General features: G+C 43.1%; 1 protein-coding gene across 13 annotated transcripts in view; it reads left to right on the plus strand.

Moving 5' to 3' along the window:
* PXK (PX domain containing serine/threonine kinase like) overlaps nt 1–22,338 on the plus strand; it is a 102,105-nt gene that overhangs the window by 68,476 nt on the left and 11,291 nt on the right. For 8 of the 13 annotated variants that reach the window (XM_050781247.1, XM_050781238.1, XM_050781240.1 and 5 more), the window contains 10 exons: nt 2,381–2,485; nt 3,041–3,142; nt 4,422–4,583; nt 4,986–5,103; nt 6,678–6,756; nt 11,291–11,339; nt 15,833–15,910; nt 16,438–16,524; nt 17,000–17,069; nt 19,803–19,865. In XM_050781247.1, coding sequence (XP_050637204.1) covers nt 2,381–2,485; nt 3,041–3,142; nt 4,422–4,583; nt 4,986–5,103; nt 6,678–6,756; nt 11,291–11,339; nt 15,833–15,910; nt 16,438–16,524; nt 17,000–17,069; nt 19,803–19,865 — 913 coding nt within the window. The remainder of the gene's footprint in view (nt 1–2,380; nt 2,486–3,040; nt 3,143–4,421; nt 4,584–4,985; nt 5,104–6,677; nt 6,757–11,290; nt 11,340–15,832; nt 15,911–16,437; nt 16,525–16,999; nt 17,070–19,802; nt 19,866–22,338) is intronic. The other 5 variants (XM_050781236.1, XM_050781241.1, XM_050781244.1 and 2 more) reach the window with 3 other exon arrangements.

The following is a 22,338-nucleotide window of genomic DNA, read 5'->3' on the forward strand; positions in this document are numbered from 1 at the left end:
GGGATTACAGGCGCGTGCCACCACACCCAGCTAATTTTTGTATTTTTAGTAGAGACAGGGTGTCACCATGTTGGCCAGGCTGGTCTCGAACTCCTGACCTCATGATCCGCCTGCCTCAGCCTCCCAAAGTGCTGGGATTACAAGTGTGAGCCACAGCACCTGGCCCTAAATTTCTTTTACTAGATGTGCTTCTTTTAAAAAAGATAGCACATATAAATGATTATTAATTGTAGCAAAGTCAGAAGACAGATAAGCAAAAACAAGAAAATAAAACTTACCTGTAATCCCAATCAACCAGAAGTATGAACCTGTCATGCGCGTCCGTGTGAAGAGACCACCAAACAGGCTTTGTGTGAGCAACATGGCTGTTTATTTCACCTGGGTGCAGGTGGGCTGAGTCCGAAAAGAGAGTCAGCAAAGGGAGATAAGGGTGGGGCTGTTTTATAGAATTTGGGTAGGTAAAGGAAAATTACAGTCAAAGGGGGGTTGTTCTCTGGCAGGCAGGAGTGGGGGTCACAAGGTGCTCAGTCGGGGAGCTTTTTGAGCCGGGATGAGCCAGGAAAAGGAATTTCACAAGATAATATCCTCGCTTAAGGCAAGGACCGGCCATTTTCACTTCTTTTGTGGTGGAATGTCATCCGTTAAGGCGAGGCAGGGCATTTGCACTTCTTTTGTGATTCTTCAGTTACTTCAGGCCATCTGGGCCTATACATGCAAGTCACAGGGGATGCGATGGTTTGGCTTGGGCTCAGAGGCCTGACAGAACCAAAATGTTCAGTTGTTACTTTTTAAGAATTTTTGTGATAAAAAAAGTAAATTATATATGTAGTGCTTTAAAACCTGATTTTTTTTCATTAATGGTGTACCATGAGCATCTTTAGTTGTCAAACCATGAGCATCTTTGGTTGTCAATAAATATAGCATCATTATTATGGGCTGTATAGAATTATCATTGGCTATACCTTAGTTTACTCAATCTTCCATTGACATTTAGATCACCTCCAGCTTTTTGCTCTTATTTTTTAAAAAAGAAAAAAGCCATAGTGAACAATTTGTGCTAAACATTATACCCATCCTTAATTTCTTAAGATAAATACCTGTAATTAATAACCAGTGTGTAAGGAGATAATTGTGAGACTACATATTCTGTTCTTTATCAAGCCCACTAGCATTTTAGCATTTAATGTGATTTTCTAACTGTATTGTTTCTTCTGTATTTATTTATTAGTTGGCATTCTACTCTAAAGAGCTTCTCTTCTCCCTGTTTAAAAAATTTGTATGAGTATGTACTCAAGGATTTTTATTCTACCCATTTTGTTTCTTTTTGGTGTGTTGAAAATGTTCTATAATTAGATTGTATGATAGTTACATAACTGAATATACTGAAAATCATTGACTTGTACAGTTTAAATGTGTGAATAGTAATGGCATGTGAATTATATCTCAACAAAGCTGTTAAAAAGTCAGCAGCAACCATTCTGATGTGATGATCAGGAGAACTTCATGATCAATTACTGTATTTTCCTGGGTGTACCTTTCTACCCACCAACCTACTGCATGCCAGCCTCCAAAATCCCTGCATAGCTCAGCTCCCATGGGTTTAAATTTTCATGATATTCCTTTGAGCTAATGAGCATTGTAATACCTGTCTAGACCCAGTTTGTTTCATGTAACCAGAATTCCAGGGAAAAAGCACTTTCCTTTCACACATTAAATAATTTGTCTTTTCTCCACCCTAGTTGCTTAATGTCAGTTTCCTCATCTGAGGAGGACACTGTGAATCTTTATGTTGCAGAATTCTATAGAAGGGTAGGAAGATTCATGCCAGCTACTGTGGAAAGGGCTGAGATTCCAGAAGATGCTACTTTTGCCTGTTTTCTGGCTATCATGCTTCTTGGCTTGGCACCCAAACAGCAGTGCGGAATGTTAGGCAAAGCTGTGAGCGAAGACACATTGATCCTGGTCTCCATTTGGCAGTTCTGAGATTTGGCTATATTCTTTACTGACTTACAGAGGAGACAGGATATTAACACTGTTATCCTCAAAACTTGGACATTCTCTGTCTTCCACCACACTTTTGCCTGAGCCGTGAGAGTGCACACACCAAAGAGGACCCCTTCACTTGTAGAGTTTACCACATCCATTATCTGTTTCCTGTTTTCCTTTGTTCCTACAGTTTATGTCCCTTCCTCCATCTGAAGAAGGAGGAACTAGCTGGTCACCGAATGACTTGAAAATGCCATGTGTTCAGGGAATATCACTACATTCATATGCAACTGCACCACCACAGTAGTACTTGACTCTGCATAACCAGATTCTGGATTTAGAAGGACCTAGATCCTGATACAAATCAATGTGAATTTCTTTTTTGTTTTGACAGCACCCCTACATCTATCGAGTTACCTTTGCCACAGCTAATGAATCCTCAGCGTTGCTAATTAGGATGTTTAATGAGAAGGGAACGTTGAAGGATCTGATCTACAAGGTACCTGTGCAAGTTCATGGTCATAAGGAATTCTCAAGTTCCTTTAGAACCTGTTATTGACACTTAGTCTCTAAGACTCCAGAGGCTAGGCCCTGAGGATTTGATGTTAGTTTCGATTTTATTTGGAATTTACTTTTATTCATGCAATAAAAACTCTACCTAGTTTGGTTAAAGACCATTCCTTTTCCCACGTGAGGAAAGGTTGAACATTTAATAATTATGTCCATTACATTGCAAGCTGCTCTCTTAGGTCAGTTTTTAAGTTTGTGTTTTGCACTTAACAAAGCAGTACTGAAGAATTCGAACAATATGCAAGACTTTGGGGTCTGCTAAGGGTAAGACCAGGCACATCTTCACTGGGCTAGAGAAGGGATGGAATCTGGGTCAGCCTCTTTCTATCAACAACACAGACTGTTGTATTTTAAAAACTCACATCTTGCAGCTGGCCATCTCTGGCACCCCTAGCCTCTGTAGAATCCTGCCTGGTCAGGGAGTCTGTGTGCAGATATTGGCCCCTCTACTGCTTTCTTATGTGTTCTTTGTTCTTTTCCAAAGGCAAAACCAAAAGACCCATTTCTAAAGAAGTACTGCAACCCTAAGAAGATTCAGGGCCTGGAACTCCAGCAAATAAAAACATATGGACGGCAAATATTAGAGGTAAGAGGTACTTTTGTTTAAGTTGCATTCAAATTTCATCCAAAATTGCATTATTCACCTGGAAAAGTTCTTAAGTCATATCCAAAATCACTTAAGTTGTCTGATTACTTATAAACTGATTGCATTGTCATATTTTGCCTCAACAAGCAAATATTTGAGACTAAGGCAACAGTCACTTAGGTCTACAAAATTCTTAAAGCTTTAGCTATTGCAATTTAGTGTCTGAGTTTTAAGAACTTTACTGTGTGGATACCAACTTTTATATTATCTTTGGTTGCTATTTATCCCTGTGCCAAGATTTTTTATTTTGTTATGTCGTATACATAGCCATATGGCTCCCTTGCAGAAGTATAACCAACAGTAAGAAGCCTTTCCAACATCACCCTCTAGATCAGTATTCTCCAAGCTTCTGGGATTATGCAACCTTATCAGTAATAACCAATTTAATATCCCAATGTTATGTCTATTTAACTATAAATTATATGTGTGTACTACTACACACATACATGTATGCGTATGTGTGTATATATATTATATTTTTTTGGATGGAGAGAGCATACTAGTAATATATTTTGTATATTATAAGTTAAAAAAATAATATTTTTAAAAACAACTAGGAAGAGAAGTTGTAATATTTTCTTCTAGTCCTTAGTGAATTACTCTGGGCACCCCAGTTGGCTATCACTGCTCTAGTTCACCAGGACATTGCAGGGCTATATCTAGGCATCTCCCTTACTGGGTAAGCCACTGATTATTTACATGGCAGCTAAAAGATTTACTGCTTTTTCTGGGATCCTGTTGTGTGTTCCTATTAATAAACAGCTAAATATATTTGGAGGAGAGACTGAACTAGAGATGTTTTCTAGTTCAACCCCTTTTTCTGAATTACTGGCAGAAGCACTTATATGATAGCCTCACTCATCTATGCAGGAGGATCAAGACTTTGCCCTGAAGAGAGCTGGCCGATTGGAATCAGAAAGTGCTTAAAGCAGAGCCTTTTGGTGTCAGAGTTATTAATTCCAAGCATATGCAGGCTGATTCTCTATTCTTTTGGGGAAAGAAAGAACTGATGTTGCATCTCACAGCCTCAAAACTGGAAAGTATTCAGCTTCACCTCCTTTTCCAAACAAATGGGTAGAGGTGCCATTTTTCTTCAGGAATCTTCCCAGTGACCTGTTTGGTTTTGCTTCAAAATATATTGACTAAAAAACAAAGTTTAACTTGTCTTATATCTGAATGAGTTGGGGGGAAAATGTAACTTTCCCATATGCTTTAATAGGTACTGAAGTTTCTTCATGACAAGGGATTCCCTTATGGGCATCTTCACGCCTCCAACGTGATGCTCGATGGGGACACTTGCCGGCTGCTAGACCTTGAGAATTCCTTATTGGGCCTGCCTGCCTTCTACCGATCTTATTTTTCACAATTCAGGAAAATCAATGTAAGTTGCTAAAGTATTGAAATAGCACGTTCAGTTTTAGGTGTCAGTTACCCCATGATCTGCTCATGTAGGAAATATGTACCAAGTAGTGAAAGGTACAGTTGGGACAGTCCTTGCCCATCAGCCCTCAGAGCTTTGCTGAATCTCTGGGAGGCTGAGTTGAAATGGCGGTTGGGTAAGCAGGGAGGTGGACTCACTGATTGGAAAACTGTGGAGGGTCGGACCAAGACCTTTGGGATACCTCATGAGGTTTTACAAAAGGCTTTGGAGTTGTATTTACATTACCAATGAGGAGCAGGGCTGTCCCTGGGCTTTGTTTCTCAGAGGAGGCTTGGGGCAGGAGCATGGGGGTCCACAAAGCCAAAGTGAAGGGTGAACGCACTGCTGCTGTTTCTTCCACAGACATTGGAAAGTGTGGATGTCCACTGCTTTGGCCACTTACTGTATGAAATGACTTATGGACGACCACCAGACTCGGTGCCTGTGGACTCCTTCCCTCCTGCTCCGTCCATGGCTGTGGGTCAGTATGGGGTTGGGAAGGGTCTTCTGGGCCCTGGTAGTGTGCAGAGCCACTCATCCCCTTTCCAGAGTCCAGGAAAGACCCAGAGGAAGTTGCTGTCCTCCACAGCCAGAAATTCTTACCCAATTTAAAAGTAGACCAAATTTGAGTAGTTTATTTAAATACACTTCTGTGAAAATTCAGGTGGCTTGTCCATTTGTCAGGCTATCTGAAATTTCTGGGAACTTTTCGTAAAATGCTTTAGAGCTTTGGAAGCAGAAGAATGTAAAGAGAAGTATGGCCTGCATGAGTGTGATGCAGAAGCCAGAGCCAGGCAACTTGAAACAGGTTTCGAGGACTCAGGCAGGCGTCAGACATCAGATCAAGGCTGAAGTGAGACTTGTAAGAAACAAGAGAGGCCAGGCATGGTGGCTCACACCTGTAATCCCAGCACTTTGGAAGGCTGAGGCGGGTGGATCATATGAGGTCAGGAGTTCGAGACCAGCCTGGCCAACATAATGAAATCCCATCTCTACTAAAAATACAGAAATTAGTTGGGCATGGAGGTGTATGCCTGTAATCCCAGCTTTTTGGGAGACTGAGGCACGAGAATTGCTTGAACCCTCCTCTTGGGAGGTGGAGGTTGCAGTGAGCCGAGATTGTGCCAGTGCACTCCAGCCTGGGCGACACAGCAAGACTCTGCCTCGAACAAAAACAAAACAAAACAAGCAAGCCATAGACCGGAAGCCTAGTAGATAAGAGCCTAGCAGGCCCAGACCTAGGGCAGGCAGGCAGGAATGCAGACACCCAGACAAATTGGATCCAGGAGCTCTTACAGCATTGCTTGCGGGGGCCAAGAGGAGCTGGAGGACAAGTGAGAGCACCTTTAGGAAGGAGGGATGCAGGAACTGGTACAGACTCATCCAGGACCCTTTCATCCCCTCCACAGCCAGGCTGGCACTCACAGCTGGAGCAGAGAGAGGGGAAGGCAGAGTAGCTCTTGGACCCCTGTGCCTTGGAGATACACAAGTCCACCCTTCACCAAGCGTTACTGTGTCAAAAGAGGCAATTCAAGAGAACAGGCCCTGGGACTATTGTGTTGAATTTGAACCTCTGAAGCTGAACAGTGACCTGTGGGTAGAAAAATCTGGCTGCTCCTGTTAATAGCATCCAAGATGTTGGATGATGAGATATCAACAATTGGCATTTTGTGTGCTGGTTTTGATGAAAAGCAGGCAAGCAGCAAAATGTCTTTCAAGTTCAGAATTTTACTTCTGTGTAGTGTTTACATCTCTTTCAAGAGAACAAACACTTTTATGAATGGTATCTTGAATCCTTCCTCCAATTATCTTTGAAATATGTTTAGCTTTCTGTCAGCATGTAGTTGCTAAACCATTTCTTTTGAGTCATCGGTAATGCCAATGTTGCCAACATTCCCCCACCCCACGTATGCCATCTGTCTGTGTGTGAAGAGTTTTGACACTGTCCTTATCAGCCCGCAGACAGTTATTGCAAAGTGGTGTCAAACTTTTCATCAGCAAGTGGATTTGCCAGCGTGTTCTGTGGAACTAAAATGTGTATCTGTTCATTTCAAGTGGCCGTGTTGGAGTCTACGCTGTCTTGTGAAGCCTGTAAAAATGGCATGCCTACCGTCTCCCGGCTCTTACAGATGCCGTAAGTCAATCATATGCGTTGGTTGTAATCTTGATAACTATGTTGAACACCAGACCACTGTGTCCAAGCACCTGGTACTGTAGTAAAGACTCTTGCGGTCCCTGCAGAGTTGGCGTGGCCTGCTTGCTGATGGGCACTTGCAGCATGATGTCTTGACCCTTTGTTTGTGACCTCTCTGCTCTCCTGGTCTGATGGCTGTCCTTTAACATCTGTGTCATTTTCACGTGTATCTCCTCACTCAATGTTAGCATTGTGTGTACGTACATTAGCATTGGGTGTGTGTACATGTCGCAACCCCCAGCTTAGGAAATACTGAAGGAGGGCCCTCTCAAGTGGCTCTGTTCTGACCCTGCATCAGCAAACCAGTTGGCCCCCAGCTGTGCATAGTTCACAAGTCACAGGGCCTTGAAGGGTCTGCCCTCCAGGAGGAGGGTAACGTGTCTCTGAGCACCCATGCTTTTGCTTGTGAATTTACTGACTGGGTACTATTTATTAAACTTTAGCACGCACCAGGCACTGTTCTAAGGTCTTGGAGCTCAGAAGACATTTTCTCTGAAACTGGGTTATGCATAGATAACCAGGGCAGCTGAAATAGTGCTTTGGGGCCTTCCCTTCAGTTGCATTTTCTGTTCTTTCATGGAAAGGCAGCAGAGTGGTTAAGAAGGGTGTGCTTGGGGTCAGACAGATCTGGAGGTGGATTCCAGCTTCACCACTTCTACCTGGGTGACCTTGGACAAGTTTCTTAACCTTTGGAAGTAGAGTTTTGTGAACTGTGAAATGGGAATGATAATAACAGTTCCCACCTCAGAAGGTAGTTGGGAGGATTTAATAAGGTGATTCCCAGTAGGGACCCGGCACTTAATATGTGTTCATTAAGTGTTAGTTATGCTTACTGCTGAACCAGCTGATCTTTTTTGAACATCACACACCATGCAGTATAACTGGTGCTTTGTCTGCATCAGCTTATTGTATAACAGATATACTCTGGAAACAATAATATGGGGAAACAAGGCAGGGGGGACAGCTTGAAATGCATGCAGCCAGAGTTCAGAGAAGGCAGAGATAACTTCAGGTTCCTGGTTCATTCTTTCCACAAGTGTTTACAGAGGGCCTTTTGGAGGCCAGCTGCTGTCCTAGGCACTGTAATGAAAAGAGGAAACCAAGCCCCTGCACCGTGGATGTGACATTCTACTGTTCCACAGACACTGAAGCATCTGTTGCCAAACCAACAACCATTAATAATAATGTAATAATGTGGGCCGGGCAGTGGCTCACACCTGTAATCCCAGTACTTTGGGAGGCTGAGGCAGGTGGATCACTTGAGGTCAGGAGTTCGAGACCATCCTGGCCAACGTGTGGTGAAACCCTGTCTCTACTAAGAAAATATAAAAAATTAGCTGGGTGTGGTGGCACACTCCTGATATCCCAGCTGCTCGGGAGACTGAGGCAGAAGAATCACTTGAATTGGGGAGGCAGAGGTTGCAGTGAGCTAAGATCTCACCACTGCACTCCAGCCTGGGCGACAGAGCGAGACTCCTTCTCAAAACAAAACAAACAATGTGCATGTGGAAAAACAGACCCAGTTTGGAAAACAACTTTCACACAAACTTTTCTAGCAAAATGCACTTGTACTTAGGAAATAGCCTGTGTACAGGTTAATTTACTCTAGTTTGCGTTTACATTCCCCATTCCAAAGTTCTTACATCTTTCTCCAGTCTTCCAGTCCTTAAGTGAATCCAAACATTTTTTCTTCACCTAAGTCTTTCTACCATGTGTGCTTCAGCCATGAAAAGAACTCTTGGACAGGTGTAAACCATGTTCAATTAAAATGTGTCCTCTGGAAGTAAACAGATGTGTGGCTGAGGGAGAGACAGGGCCCTGAGGAGCCCTGTGGGGAAAGCTAATCCTGTCATTTCTGCTTGTGATGAAGTTCCCATCTTTAAAAAAGAGTAATGTAGCTGGGCGCGTTGGCTCACACCTGTAATCCCAGCAGTTTGGGAGGCTGAGGCGGGTGGATCACTTGAGCTCAGGAGTTGAAGACCAGCTTGGCCAACATGGCAAAACCCTCTCTCTACAAAAAATACAACAACAACAAAATTAGCTAGGCATGGTGCTGTGCACCACGTAATAATCCCAGCTACTTGGAAGGCTGAGGTGGTAGAATCGCTTGAGCCTAGGAATTTGAATTTGCAGTGAGCCGTGAATGCGCACTGCACTCCAGCCTAGATGACAGAGTGAGACCCTGTCTCAAAAATAAAACAAAGTGAGGGGTGGGCATGGTGGCTCACGCCTGTATTCCCAGCACTTTAGGAGGCCAAGGCGGGCGGATCACGAGGTCAGGAGATCGAGACCATCCTGGCTAACACGGTGAAACCCTGTGTCTACTAAAAATACAAAAAATTAGCCGGGTGTGGTGACGGGCGTCTGTAGTCCCAGCTACCCAGGAGGCGGAGCTTGCTCTGGAGTGTGCCACTGCACTCCAGCCTGGGCGACAGAGTGAGACTCCGTCTCAAAAAAATAAAAAAAATAATAAAACAAAGTAGGGGTGCAGGATATTCAGCCAGACATACTGGCACATGCCTATAGTTCTAGCTACTCAGGAGGCCAAGGTGGGAGGATTGATTGAGCCCAGGACTTCCAGGGCAGCCTGAACAACATAACAAAACTCCATCTCTTTAAAAAGTAGGGGAGGGGCAGGAGGCATATTCAAAGAAAGACTCACTTATAGCTGTTTGGGTGCTACCCAAGCAACCATTTCTATTCTTTGACCTGTTTTACCCAGCAATTCAGAGTTGTTCATGCTTTCCCTCTTTCCCTCTCTCCCTCTCTCCCTCTCTCCCTCTCTGCGTCTCTCCCTCTCTCCCTCTCTCCTCTCCCCTCCCCTCCCCTCCCCTCTACTCCCCTCCCCTCTTTTCTTTCCCTCCCACTCCCCCTTCCCTTCCTTCTCCCCCTCCTTCTTTTTGAGAGTCTTGCTGTGTTATGCAGGCTGGTCTTAAACTCCTGAGCTCAAATGGTCCTCCCACCTCTAGCTCTGGAGTAGCTGGGACTACAGGCGCATGCCACTGTGCCCAGTCACCCAGTTCATGCTATTGTTTTTTTCTCTTCTTTTCATTTTTTTTTTTTTTTAAGGTAAAGTCTCGTTCTGTTGCCTAGGCTGGAGTGCAGTGGCGTGATCTTGGCTCACTGCAACCTCCGCCTCCCGGGTTCAAGTGATTCTCTTGCCTCAGCTTCCCGAGTAGCTGGAACTACAGGTGCACACCACCATACCTGGCTAATTTTTGTATTTTTAGTAGAAACAGGGTTTCACCATGTTGTCCAGGCTGATCTTGAACTCCTGACCTCAGGTGATCCGCCTGCCTCAGCCTCCCAAAGTACTGAGATTACAGGTGTGAGCCACTGTACCTGGCTCATGCTATTGTTTTTAATAATATACTTTTTTTTTGGTCACATGGGTAATTTTTAAATCATTTTTAATTTTTTTTATTTTTAACTTTTAGGTTTGTGGGTACATGCAAAAGTTTGCTACATAGGTAAACACATGTCATGGGGGTTTGTTGTACATACTTCATCATCCAGCTATTAAGCCCAGTACACAATAGTTATTATTTCTGCTCCTCTCCCCACCCCTCCCCCTAAGTAGACCCAGTGTCTGTTTAAATTTACTTTTTTGTAATAACATACCTTTTATTTTTTTTTTTGAGACGGAGTCTTGCTCTGTTGCCCAAGCTGGAGTGCAGTGGTGCAATCTTGGCTCGCTGCAGCCTCTGCCTCCTGGGTTCCAGGGATTCTCCTGCCTTAGCCTCCCAAGTAGCTGGGACTATAGGCATGCACCACCACACCTGGCTAATTTTTGTATTTTTAGTAGAGATGGGGTTTCACCACACTGCCCACTCTGGTCTCGAACTCCTGACCTCAAGTGATCCCCCTGCCTCAGCCTCACAGAGTGCTGGGATTACAAGACATGAACCACCATGCCTGGCCAGTAACATATTTTTGAAGAGAGAATTGATTTACTTCAAAAGCTACTGCTTTTTAAAATGAAGTATGAGAAATACTTAGAAGAAAATTACTTTCCTGTTAAGATTCCAATCAGGACAGTTCCTTTCTACTTGAACATTTTTATGTTACTGAACTCTAGAATAAATTTTATCCTCTTCTGAGGCAAGAAAAATAGCAGAAAACTATTCTATTTAGAAATATCTACTGCATATATTATTTGCGATATTTTTGCAAATTAGCATTCGCAAAAGTAATTTCTTAAAAATGCAATATTGCCCATAGCAGGGAAACCCCCTGTAATACACAGCTGTCCCAGATACCCTAGTAACACAGTGGGAAGGGGGTCACAATGGGTAACTTGCAAACCCCTTTGCATTTGTTAGTGAACATGGAATGGTGGATGGGGCCGGGGGCTGCAGGATGTGGTGCAGTGAAGGGAGACCTCATGGGCTAAAAGTGTCTTAATCTGCTTTAATCCTAGTCTGAGAGTGCACCTGGTTCAAGAAAGATTTTTGTTTGTTTCTTTTCTTTACAGATTATTCAGCGATGTTTTACTAACCACTTCTGAAAAACCACAGTTTAAGGTAAAGACAATTATATTGTTTTTTGGTTTGTGACATAACTAAGTTGACTTTGAAAGTTAGCTGTATTTTTAGCCAAAAAAAGAAAAGATATATAATAGGGAAGGTTTGGAAACAATCTAAATGTCCTACAATTAGGGGCTAGGTTAATAATTTATGGTACATCTATTTGATAATATAATTAAAAGTGAAATTGATAAAGACATTGTTGTAATATGGAAAATGATTTAGATTTGTTCTTAGGTATAAAAAGATAAGATATGTATAAAACAACATACCTATCTAGAAACAAGCCTGGAAGGAGGTCTTCTCCTGGGAAGCAGTGGTATTATGTGTCATGGAAAGAGAGTGGGCTTTGGAACCCAAAAAAACAGAATGATACCTTACTTTGTTCTTATAATATTAGCTGTAGATAACAGCTAATATTCTGTTTTTTTGATATCTAAAAGTAAGATATCTACAGCAGGGTTTTTCAGCCACGGCATTTGACATTTTGGGCCAGATGATTCTTTGTTGTGGGGGTTGCCTGTGCATGGTAGGATGTGAAGCAGCATCCCTGACCTCACCACTAGATTCCAGCAATACTCCTTGCCCCCTTTCCCGCACTGTGACAACCAAAAATGTCTCCAGACATTGCTAAATGTCTCCTGGGGGGTGGTATACAAAATTGCTCCCAGTTGAGAGCTACTGACCTGTGGGCAAGCACTTAATCTTTGAGTCTGCACGTACTCATGTGTAAAATTGGTGAGTAATATATGTCTGTTGTCATTAGACAACTGAAGCCATCTACAGAAACTCCTTGTTTGGGCCATGGCTCTTGGCAGTGCTCACTGTGAGTGCAATTTGGGTGGGAGGATAAAAGGTAATTCTCCCTCTCCTTTCTATATTCCAAAAGAACATGTAATACTGTTAGGATGAAAATAAATTTAGAAAACAAAAGAAAAGAAAGAAAGAAAACCAAGGGTTAGAAGATTGTGTCAGTGCGAGAGGTGCTTTCCTCTGTTCTGTTTTGAAAGTTAGAGGAATTCTGACAGTAATAGCTTCTTTGGATCTGCAGTAGGAGAGAAAAAACATTTAAATTATTATCTTCTTCACTGAAACATCTTAGGAAATTTCTTCAGCCTTGTCAATAAATATATTCTCCTCCAACCCTGACAGTCCGGCCTCTAGGATTCAGGAATTAGTATTAGACCTCGCTCTTCCCCTAAGCCAGAGAGCCTATGCAGCAAAGATAGTAAGATTTTAAAATCCAACATTAATTATTGTATGTACACTGACTTTCTGGAAAGATATACAGGAGACTGGTAACATTGGTTTCCTCCATGGATGTAGGTAGGAGACTTTTCACTGTGTATGTGCCCTTTTATACCTTTGGGATTTTAAACTATGTGACTGTATTACCTACTGACAGCTTTTTTTTTTTTTTTGAAATTTTTACAGAATAATGAAGACAGAAAGTTCAACATGATCTGGGGATCTTATTTTCCAGGACTGGACTGCTCATGGTTTAAAAAGCTAATAAATTAAGAAATGTCCCAGGCGCGGTGGCTCATGCCTGTAATCCCAGCACTTTGGGAGGCTGAGGCAGGTGGATCATTTGAGGTCAGGAGTTCCAGACCAGTCTGGCCAACATGGCAAAACCCCATCTCCACTAAAAATACAAAAATTAGCCAGCCTTAGTGGCAGGTGCCTGTAATCCCAGCTACTTGGGAGGCTAAAGCAGGAGAATTGCTTGGACCCGGGAGGCAGAGGTTGCAGTGAACTGAGATCACACTACTACACTCCAGGCTGGGTAACAAAGTGAGACTCTGTCTCAAAAAAAAAGAAATGATGGAGGCAGAGGTTGCAGTGAGCTGAGATCATGCCACTGCACTCCAGCCTGGGGAACAGAGTGAGACTCTGTCTCAAAAAAAACAAGAAAGAAATGATAGGCTCAGAAACAAACTGGGCTGTTAGGAATGTCTCCCAACAGGGAAAGCTGGAAAGTTTACTCTTGTAAAATTCAGAACATAAATCTCTCACAAAGAAAATATCTATGAAGTTATAAAATAATAACTGGTTGGATTCGTGTATGTTCCAATAAGCTTTATATAATTTAAAAAAAATTTTTTTTTCTTTTGAGACAGAGTCTCACTTTTGTCGCCCAGGCTGGAGTACAATGGCGTGATCTCGGCTCACTTCAACCTCCACCTCCCAGGTTCAAGCAATTCTGCTTCAGCCTCCCGAGCAGCTGGGATTACAAGCATGTGCCACCACACCTAGCTAATTTTTGTATTTTTAGTAGACATGGGGTTTCATCATGATTTGGCATCACTGTACCCAGCCAATTTTTTTAATTTTTAGTAATGACATTTTTCATTTTTTTGAGGTAGGCGCTGGTCTTGAACTCCTGACCTCAGGTGATCCAACCACCTTGGCCTCCCAAAGTGCTGGGATTACAGGTGCGAGCCACTGTGCCTGACCTAATTTTAAAATTTTTAATTTTTATAAAAAATACAATATAAAATTTACTCTCTGAACCATTTTTAAGTGTACAGTTTAGTGGTGTTAACCATCTTCACATTGTTGTATAACAGATCTCTAGAGCTTGCAACCTGAAACTCTATACCTGTAGAATAATAACTCTCCATTTCTCCCTCCTCACAGCTCCTGGCAATCACTATTGTACTTTGTTTCTATGATCTTGACTACTCTAGAAACCTTATATAAGTATTTATCCTTTGTGAATCATTTATTTCACTTAGCATAATGTCCTCAATGGTCATCTATATTGTAGCATGTGACAATATTTCCTTTTTTTTAAGGCTGAATAATATTCCATTGTACGTATATGCCACACTTTGTTTATCCGTTCATCTGTTGATGAACATTTAGGCTGCTTTTATCTCTTGTCTATCATGAATAATGCTACAGTTTACATGAGTGTGCAAGTATCTTTTTGAGATCCTGCTTTTGATTCTTTTGGATATATACCCAGAAGTGGAATTCCTCATGTTCCATTTTGTAGTTTTTTGAGGCACCTCCATACTGTTTTCCATAGCAGCTCTACTACTCTACATTTCTACCAGCAGTGTACAAGGGTTTCAGTCGCTCCACATTCTCACCAATACTTATTATTATTTTAATAGTGGCTATCCTAATGGGTGTAAGGTGATGTCTCATTGTGTTTTTGATTTACATTTCTCTAATGACTAAAGACATTGAGTGTCTTTTCATATGTTTGTTGGCCATTTGTATATTTTCTTTAGAGAAATGTCTATGTCTTTTGCCTCTTTTTAATTGGGTTACTTACATTTTGTTGTTGAGTTGTTGGAGTTCCTTTATATATTCTGGATATTAACCCCTTATCAGACCTATGATTTGCAAATACTATGTCCCATTCCTTGAGTTGTCTTTTTACTCCGTTGTTCTTTGTTGCACCAATGTTTTATTTATTTATTTATTTTTCTTTTTTTTCTTTTGGAGATAGGGTCTTGCTCTGTTGCTTAGGCTGGAGTGCAGCAGCACAATCTCAGCTCACTGCAACCTCCACCCTCCCAGGTTCAAGCAATTTTCCTGCCTCAGCCTCCCGAGTAGATTACAGGCATGCACCACCACACCTGGCTAATTTTTGTATCTTTAGTAGAGATGGGGTTTTGCCATGTTGGCCAGATTGGTCTCGAACTTCTGACCTCAAGTGATCCACCCACCTCGGCCTCCCAAAGTGTTGGGATTACAGGCGTGAGCCACCATGCCCAGCTGCACCAAAGTTTTAAATTGATGAAGTTTAATTATTTTTTCTTTTATTGCCTGGGCTTTTGGTGGCATATCCAAGAAATCACTGCCAAATCCAGTGTCATGAAGCTTTTCCCCTGTGTCTTTTCTTTTAGGAGTTTTATAGTTTTAGGTCTTCTATTTAGGTTTTGAATTCATTTTGAGTTAATTTTTGTTTATGGTGTAAGGTAAGGGTCCAACTTCATTCTTTTGTATGTGGATATCCAATTTTCCCAGCACCATTATTGAATATACTGTCCTTTCCCCCATTGTATGTTCTTGGAACCCTTGTCAAAGATTATTTGACCATATCCACAAGGGTTTATTTCTGGGCTCTCTCTTCTTTTCCATTGGTCTATGTATCTGCCTGCATGTCAGTACCACACTGTTTTAATTATTGTAGCTATGTAATAGGTTTCAAAATCAGGAAACATGAGGCCTTCAACTTTGTTTTTCTTTTTCAGATTGTTTTGGCAATTTACAGCCCTTGAGAATCACTTGAATTACTTGAAACATATCATGTTTATTTATGTTTTAGTTTATGTGTTCATTGCTAAAAAATGCTAGAGAAGTGAGTGTGTTAGGGATACCAGAAGTGGCTGGGGTAGGATTTGAATGGACAGCTTTAACTGATTTTATTCCAAATGGCTCTTGATAACTACCTGCTCCTTCATTTACTCCAGGACTTGGGAGTATCTCCAGTCACCTGTTTCAATGGATGATGTACTTTTCTCTCCTTTCAGATCCCTACAAAGTTAAAAGAGGCATTGAGAATTGCCAAAGAATGTATAGAGAAGAGACTCATTGAAGAACAGAAACAGGTAAATTGATAACAGTTCCTCTTTACCTTTTAGTGTCCCCATCTTCTGCCGTGGTTTTTATAGTGATTGACATTTGACTGTTCACTCCACAAATATTTTAAGCATACTTACTTTCAGCCAGCCTTTAGGCTGAATGCTGCCCCGCAGAGCTGAATACTTGACAGTCCTGCCCTCAGTCCTGCTTAGTCTATGTGGGAAACAAACATGTCCAGGAAGGGCAGTCTGGGTTTCTGATCAGGGCATGCTGGCTGGTGGTAGTTGGGGGCATGCATGGTCCATGCTATCTCACCACATTCTTCTTCTGTAAAAGAGGGGAAGGCAGGAAGGCATCAGGGGCATGAGAAAGGACCTCTTCCTCTGACATACTCCTCTACCTGGCATCCAGACCTGAGCCAGGAAGTAGACAGCCTGAGCAAGGGAAGTTTTTTTATCCCAATAAAATGTGGTTTGCCAAAACATGTTGGAGAAGATTTTCATTAGGAAGCTGCCTTCTGTGGGATATGCTTATATCTTATGCTCTCTTAAAGATTCACCAGCATCGAAGACTGACAAGAGCTCAGTCACACCATGGATCTGAGGAGGAAAGAAAGAAAAGAAAGATTTTAGCTCGAAAGGTAAGTCTGGTGTCTCTCTGCATTCCCTCCATGAGTTCTTGAGTACATGTGAAGAAAGCTCTAGGTTAATGGTGCCCATTTAATGACAGATGGCTGTGCTATATCTCCTTGAAAGCTAAGACTATTTCCATATGACTGGGGTGCAGCTTTTTTTGGAAAAGAAAAAAAGCCATATGATAATCAGCAGAGAAATGGCCCATGTAGTTTCCTAGCTTGCTGGGCAGATCATGGCATAATGTATGTAATTGGAGGAAACAATTGGCCTGAGCTAGTAAAGTCAGCATTTGTTGTTTAATTTCCCCCTTTAGTTTTGACTGGGGCTTCTTCACTGTATTAAGTTATGGGGCTAAGTATGACCTTGTCTGTAGCTAGTTTAATGGTATGCCTGAAAAATATTTTTACTCTGACTTCCAGCTTCACTGTGTTTATTCTTTGCTTTCCTCTCCCTCCTCCCCCTTTTCTTTTATTCTTAAAGAAGTCAAAACGATCTGCTCTTGAAAATAGTGAGGAGCATTCAGCGAAGTACAACAACTCCAATAATTCAGGTAACTGGCTATAGATGATAATGGGACCAGGACCCAGAGGTCAGGGTCAGTAGTCTCTAGTTGGTCAAGAGGTCTTGAGTTCTGCTGGCCAGAAACTGGGCAATGTAGTAATGACTACAGAGAACAAAATAACTCTGTCTCTAATGAAGGATTGCAACAGCATTCATAGGCTTACAGCACTCAAATGCTAGAAGGGACTTCTGAGGTAATTGGGTAGCTCACCTTCTTCACTGATGGCAGAATTTGATCAACTAAAGACACAGGAGCATTAGCCATGGGAGGAAAACAGACCTGACTTAAAATGTAAGGCCTCCTGTTTTTTAGTAGAGCCTGCATGAACAGAAATGACCTTAAATCCTGCCTGCTGCTCTGGACCCCATGTGATGGGAGGATGTGCCTTCCTGTGTGAATTAAGGAAAGGACTCGACGGTGTGTGGGGATGGCAAGAAACCGAGATGGTACAAAGAGCACCATCCTGAGTTGGCCGTCCTTGTTGCCACTCCCAGCTGTCCCTCACCCAGCTCTGCTGGCTTTGGGCCATAATGTCCCATCTTTGGAAATCAGAGCCAGATTGAATGATCCCTGGGGGCCTTCCAGTTTTTCTAATTTATGAATCTGTAAAGTAGAGCCCACATAGAGAAGGGAGGGTTTCACCCTAGTGACCAAGCAGTTTTGGCTTAGCCCTGGAGGGCCATGGGAAGGGGAGATTTTTGGGTTGGGGAAAACCTGCTTATATTTTAGGCAGAGGAAGGACAGAGCAGAGAGGGGGAATTTGAAGATGCAAAAGAGACGGTGACTGGCAGGGGTGCCAGGGGGGTAGAAAGCCAAGGGTTAGCATCCAAAGCCCAGCTCTCGTGTCAGCTTTGAGGAAACCCATGCATCTCTTCCTAGCAGTAGGATTTGGTGGGGACAGGGAGGAAAGTAGAAGGGAGGAAATTGGGGGTATTCACAGGTCATGCCTCAGTCTTCTCAGTGAAGTCAGGGAGGAGAATGTCTGCCTGGGGCGTGAGGAGAAAAGTGTACAAGATGATTAGGCTGCAGCCCTGAGGGCTGGATGAGCCACAGCTGGAGAATGCAAGTGGCGTGGCCAGAGCTGGAGATTGGGAGCCCTGAATAGAGAAAGTCCATAGACTCCAGAAGGAGAGTGAGAGTCACATTGACACCACTGCAGAGTCCAGACTGGAGAAGGGCTCAGGGAGAGCTGCAAAGGAGAGGAAGGAGGGGAGGTCCCAAAGAGGACCAGTGCAGGCTCCTCGGGGGTGAATGCTGTTGTGGCTGGCGGGTAATTTCAGAATTGGAAGCCTGTTTTCTCCATGGTTGATGGGAGGGTCACGGACCAGTCATGGTCATTACTATGCTGAGACTCATGACTCCAAACAGCAGTCATTCTGTCCAGTGGCTAATTTTTTATAGAGCAGAGAAAGCCTGACAGTGTGCTCTCTACCTTCTAAGACCCTGCCTGCCTGCAAAGCTGTGTCACGTGCAGCCAGGTGGGACTCAAGGACTTCAGGATACCCCAGTGCCCTCAGGAGTTTAGGAAAATGAAGTAGCAGTTGATGGATATATACAGATAATTCCCAAACCCTACTGGAATCAGGCAGTCAAGCTTCTCCCCATTAAAGTTCATTAGCACTACAAACAGTATAAAGACAGCATGCATTGAGTTTTACCCCCTTTTTCAGTGAAACACCCTCATATTTTAGAGGGAACTGAGGGAATATTGCAAGTAGAAAAGTATTAAGCTGGAGGGAGGTGTGATTTGATCAGGACATTTCTCATGATGGCCAGTGTCCATGAGGCACCAACATGTCCTGTGGGTAGTGAGTGAAGTGATGGCTGGGGCCTTAACCACACCAGCTCTGGTTGCTTCTCAGGCATGTGATGACAGCCCTCCCTTTGGGTGTGTGTGCCCATCAGCTCAGAAAGCACCTGACTAGGGAGATTTGGTTAACCTCTCCATAGGATCTCTATGTGTGGGAGGGGGCTTTCTGTGTCCACAGAAAGGCTTATGTAGGAACATCTGCTCATTGGGCCACTTCATGTCAGCTCAGGAAGGTATTTTCTCAGGATCACCAAGTAATAGGGAGATACTGAGAACTTGGGAATATTTACAATATAATAAGGTTACTAGATCCAGAAAAAGCATGCAACAGGTGGGATTTTGCACATTGTTTTAATGTGAAGAAGGGTATTTACTGATTCTAGATAAGAAAAGGCCTGTGAAATCCATGAACTGAATAGACCCTATCTAGTTGACTCTTCTTGCTGATAAAATGGAAGTTCTGCAGAATATGTTACTGGGTAGATGCTGTAGGGAGCTCTCCCTTCCTTTGGAAGCCCCCAGCAGGCTGCTCTGCACCTCTCTGTCCCCTGTACCACTTGTGGCCTCTGTCATTTGTCATTACCTAGGAGTGGAGATTGGGTCAGGAAGAGATATTGCAGCCAATTGCATAAGCTGTTGATTGTACAAAGTTTCAAATCAGGCAGGCTTTGGGGAGCAGTGGGAGGCAAGGAGCTTTTAGTAGCTTGGGGAAGGAGGTGGACCTTGCACCAGAGTAAAAGCCTGTCATTGGGTCCAGTCTCTTGAGTTTTTTTGTCCCTCATCATCTTGTTTCACAAGGCTCACACACTAAGCCAAGTATAGATTCTCAGACAGCAGTGGGTCCCAGCCTGGGCCAAATTCCAAATGTCTTTCGTTGGTCCCCATGAGGGTTTCTCTGTGTTTTATCTTAGCAGGATCTGGGGCCAGCTCACCTCTCACGTCCCCGTCATCGCCAACTCCACCCTCTACATCAGGTTAGTGATGGAGTGAAGTGACATGCCACCTTCCTGTCTGCCAACAGGAGGAGCAGGCTTTGCCTCTTCCTGCCTTGGCCCAACAATTTCAGGGGTTAGATAGCAGCAGCTTTCTCAATAGAGATCAGTGGGAGTGCAAATAAGCAGTGTCATTTGGGAGAGCTGAGGGGCTAGATTTCCAAGCTCAGTTTTCACAGGGAATGGACCAGTTTCAGGGCCACTGGCCACCCCCTGGCTCCAGCTTGCTGTCTTTGCTGAAAAGTTTCATACAGAGCTCCTCAGATTGGAGCCTGTCTTGGTACGTGCTCAGCTGAACAACACAAACACACTGTGGCCCAGGGGTCCCGTCCTGCCAGGCCTCTCTCCTCAGGGAGCCCGTCCATAGGGTCAGTTTTGTCACAGAGCACAACTGGTAAGATGCCTAGGTGGAGGAGTGAAAGAGTCACTGTGTTTCTGATTTTATGGCAATGATTTGACTCTGTTTTGCTCTGTAATGTATTTAATTATCTGAATATTTTTCTGTTATTAGCCTTTGTTTCTCCTTTGTAAATTAGATACAAGTTTTGATTGAAAAATGTAAAAGGAATTTATCTTGGAGACTGCTTATAAAAATAATCCCTGATTTTGTGGAGTAGCCCTATGATATCTTTCTTTTATTTTTGAGCCAAGATGTCTCTCCTAGTCTTTTGCAAGCCCAGTAAAAACAGTTGGGACGCCAGTGTCTCCTTTTGCTTCTTAAATGAACCAGTTGTTTTAGATGTGCGAGGAGCTGCTTCTGCCACTCAGAGCTTGCTGGCTGTGCTTGGAAGGGTTCCTACAGCTGTGTGAAGGGAGAGTCACTGGCAGGGGATTGGTATATGAGTTGATCCTATATTCATTGTTAATACCTAACACAGCACCCAGGAGCTGCCAAGAGCATTCCTCAACTCCGCTCAAATGCTTCTAACTGACCCTCCTAAGAAAATGAGAGCAAGCAAACACAAGGGGACTAGTGTGAATGACTTACTTCTGGCTGAGGGTGGTTACTGGTGCCTTACTGCTGAAATGTTCTAGGGCCAGGGCCTGTTTTGGGTAGCAGAGTTCCTGGTCCATGGAAGGATATTCTTGTCCTTATCTTACTTTGTCAGATTTCCCAAGAAAGCCCCCAAATGTTGATCAAGACAGAAAATAGGCCTTTTTTATCTTTTGTGGAGATAAACTGTTTAGTCCCATTAGAAATGTGTGGTGATCTACTGCCCAGACTATATTGAGCCATTTCCTAGAAGATAGAATGTTAATTTAACACCACTTGGGCATATTAAGAAAATTGGAGAAAATTAATAATGAGAATCCATAAATCCTCCTTTAACAAGGCGCTTGAGGCACCTGTTTCAGGGTTCACAGCCCTTCTCTGTGTGGTTAGATCTGCCCCTGCTCAGTTGACAGTTGGTTCTTATCTCTAAATGCCTTTGGGAATTTACAATCTATTTGGACTTTTGGGGGGAATTCTCTAATTTATCTGTGTTTAAATGGGCGCTGTCTCATACAGTAGCAAGTCTGCATGAGATAAGGTAACTTTTAGAATAAGAGAAAAAGGAATCTTGTGTAATTAGAGTCAATGTTGGGAAAACTTGGAGGTGAGTGGGAGGGGCATTCCTGTGAATTTGATAGCACCCAGCCTGAAGGGGAGTCTTGAGGATTTAGAAGGAAAACACATGTGAGGCCCCAGCACAATGCCTGGCAGAGTGAGAGTGCCTGGCAGAGATGAGAGGTTCCCAGCAAATATTGGCTCCTCCTTTCTTTTATCTCCTTAATGTTTTGTTGATGAAACTGACTCAGCCTGCAATCTGACCTCTGCTGGGCATTTCCTGTAATGCATCTCATGAAAATGGTAACTAATATTGAGCATTTGCCTGGCAACCTAGCATTTCAGGCCCTAAGCATTTCAACCCAAGGGAGTTTATTCATTCAAGATGTAGTCAAGGTGCATTTACTGAGAACCTATGGTTTGCTAAGGACTGTGCTTGGCCCTGGGTTACAGAAATGGCTAGACAAGGCCCTAGCTCTTGTGGAGTCACATTTCCAGTGCCTCTCAGAAGCTCCAAAACAGTAGACACTGTTTAGGAAAAAACTCACACTCAAAAGTGTTTTTTCTTATTCTGTCACTCAACACAATAATAATCAACACAGACAGACTTCTGTGACCAAATGTCAGGGCATGGGGGAGTGGTTCTGTCCACCACCAATTAAGCAATCAGTTTTGCTGTGGATACCAGCTGGGTATCTACCTGGAGATAGCGTCAGACTCCACAGGTTGAGGCTCAGTCCCCAAAACGACCTGCTCTTTCTGACACTATTTGCAAGGATGGGACTCCAGAACTTTTGACCAACCAGCTTCAAGTAGGAGTTCCCACAGCCCCCTCTTTAGTTTCTGTTAATTTGCTGGAGCAGCTCACAGAATGCAGGGAAGCATGTTTACTGGTTTATTATAAAG

Source organism: Macaca thibetana, chromosome 2 (assembly GCF_024542745.1).
Source record: "Macaca thibetana thibetana isolate TM-01 chromosome 2, ASM2454274v1, whole genome shotgun sequence".
In the NCBI taxonomy this organism is placed as follows: domain Eukaryota; kingdom Metazoa; phylum Chordata; class Mammalia; order Primates; family Cercopithecidae; genus Macaca; species Macaca thibetana.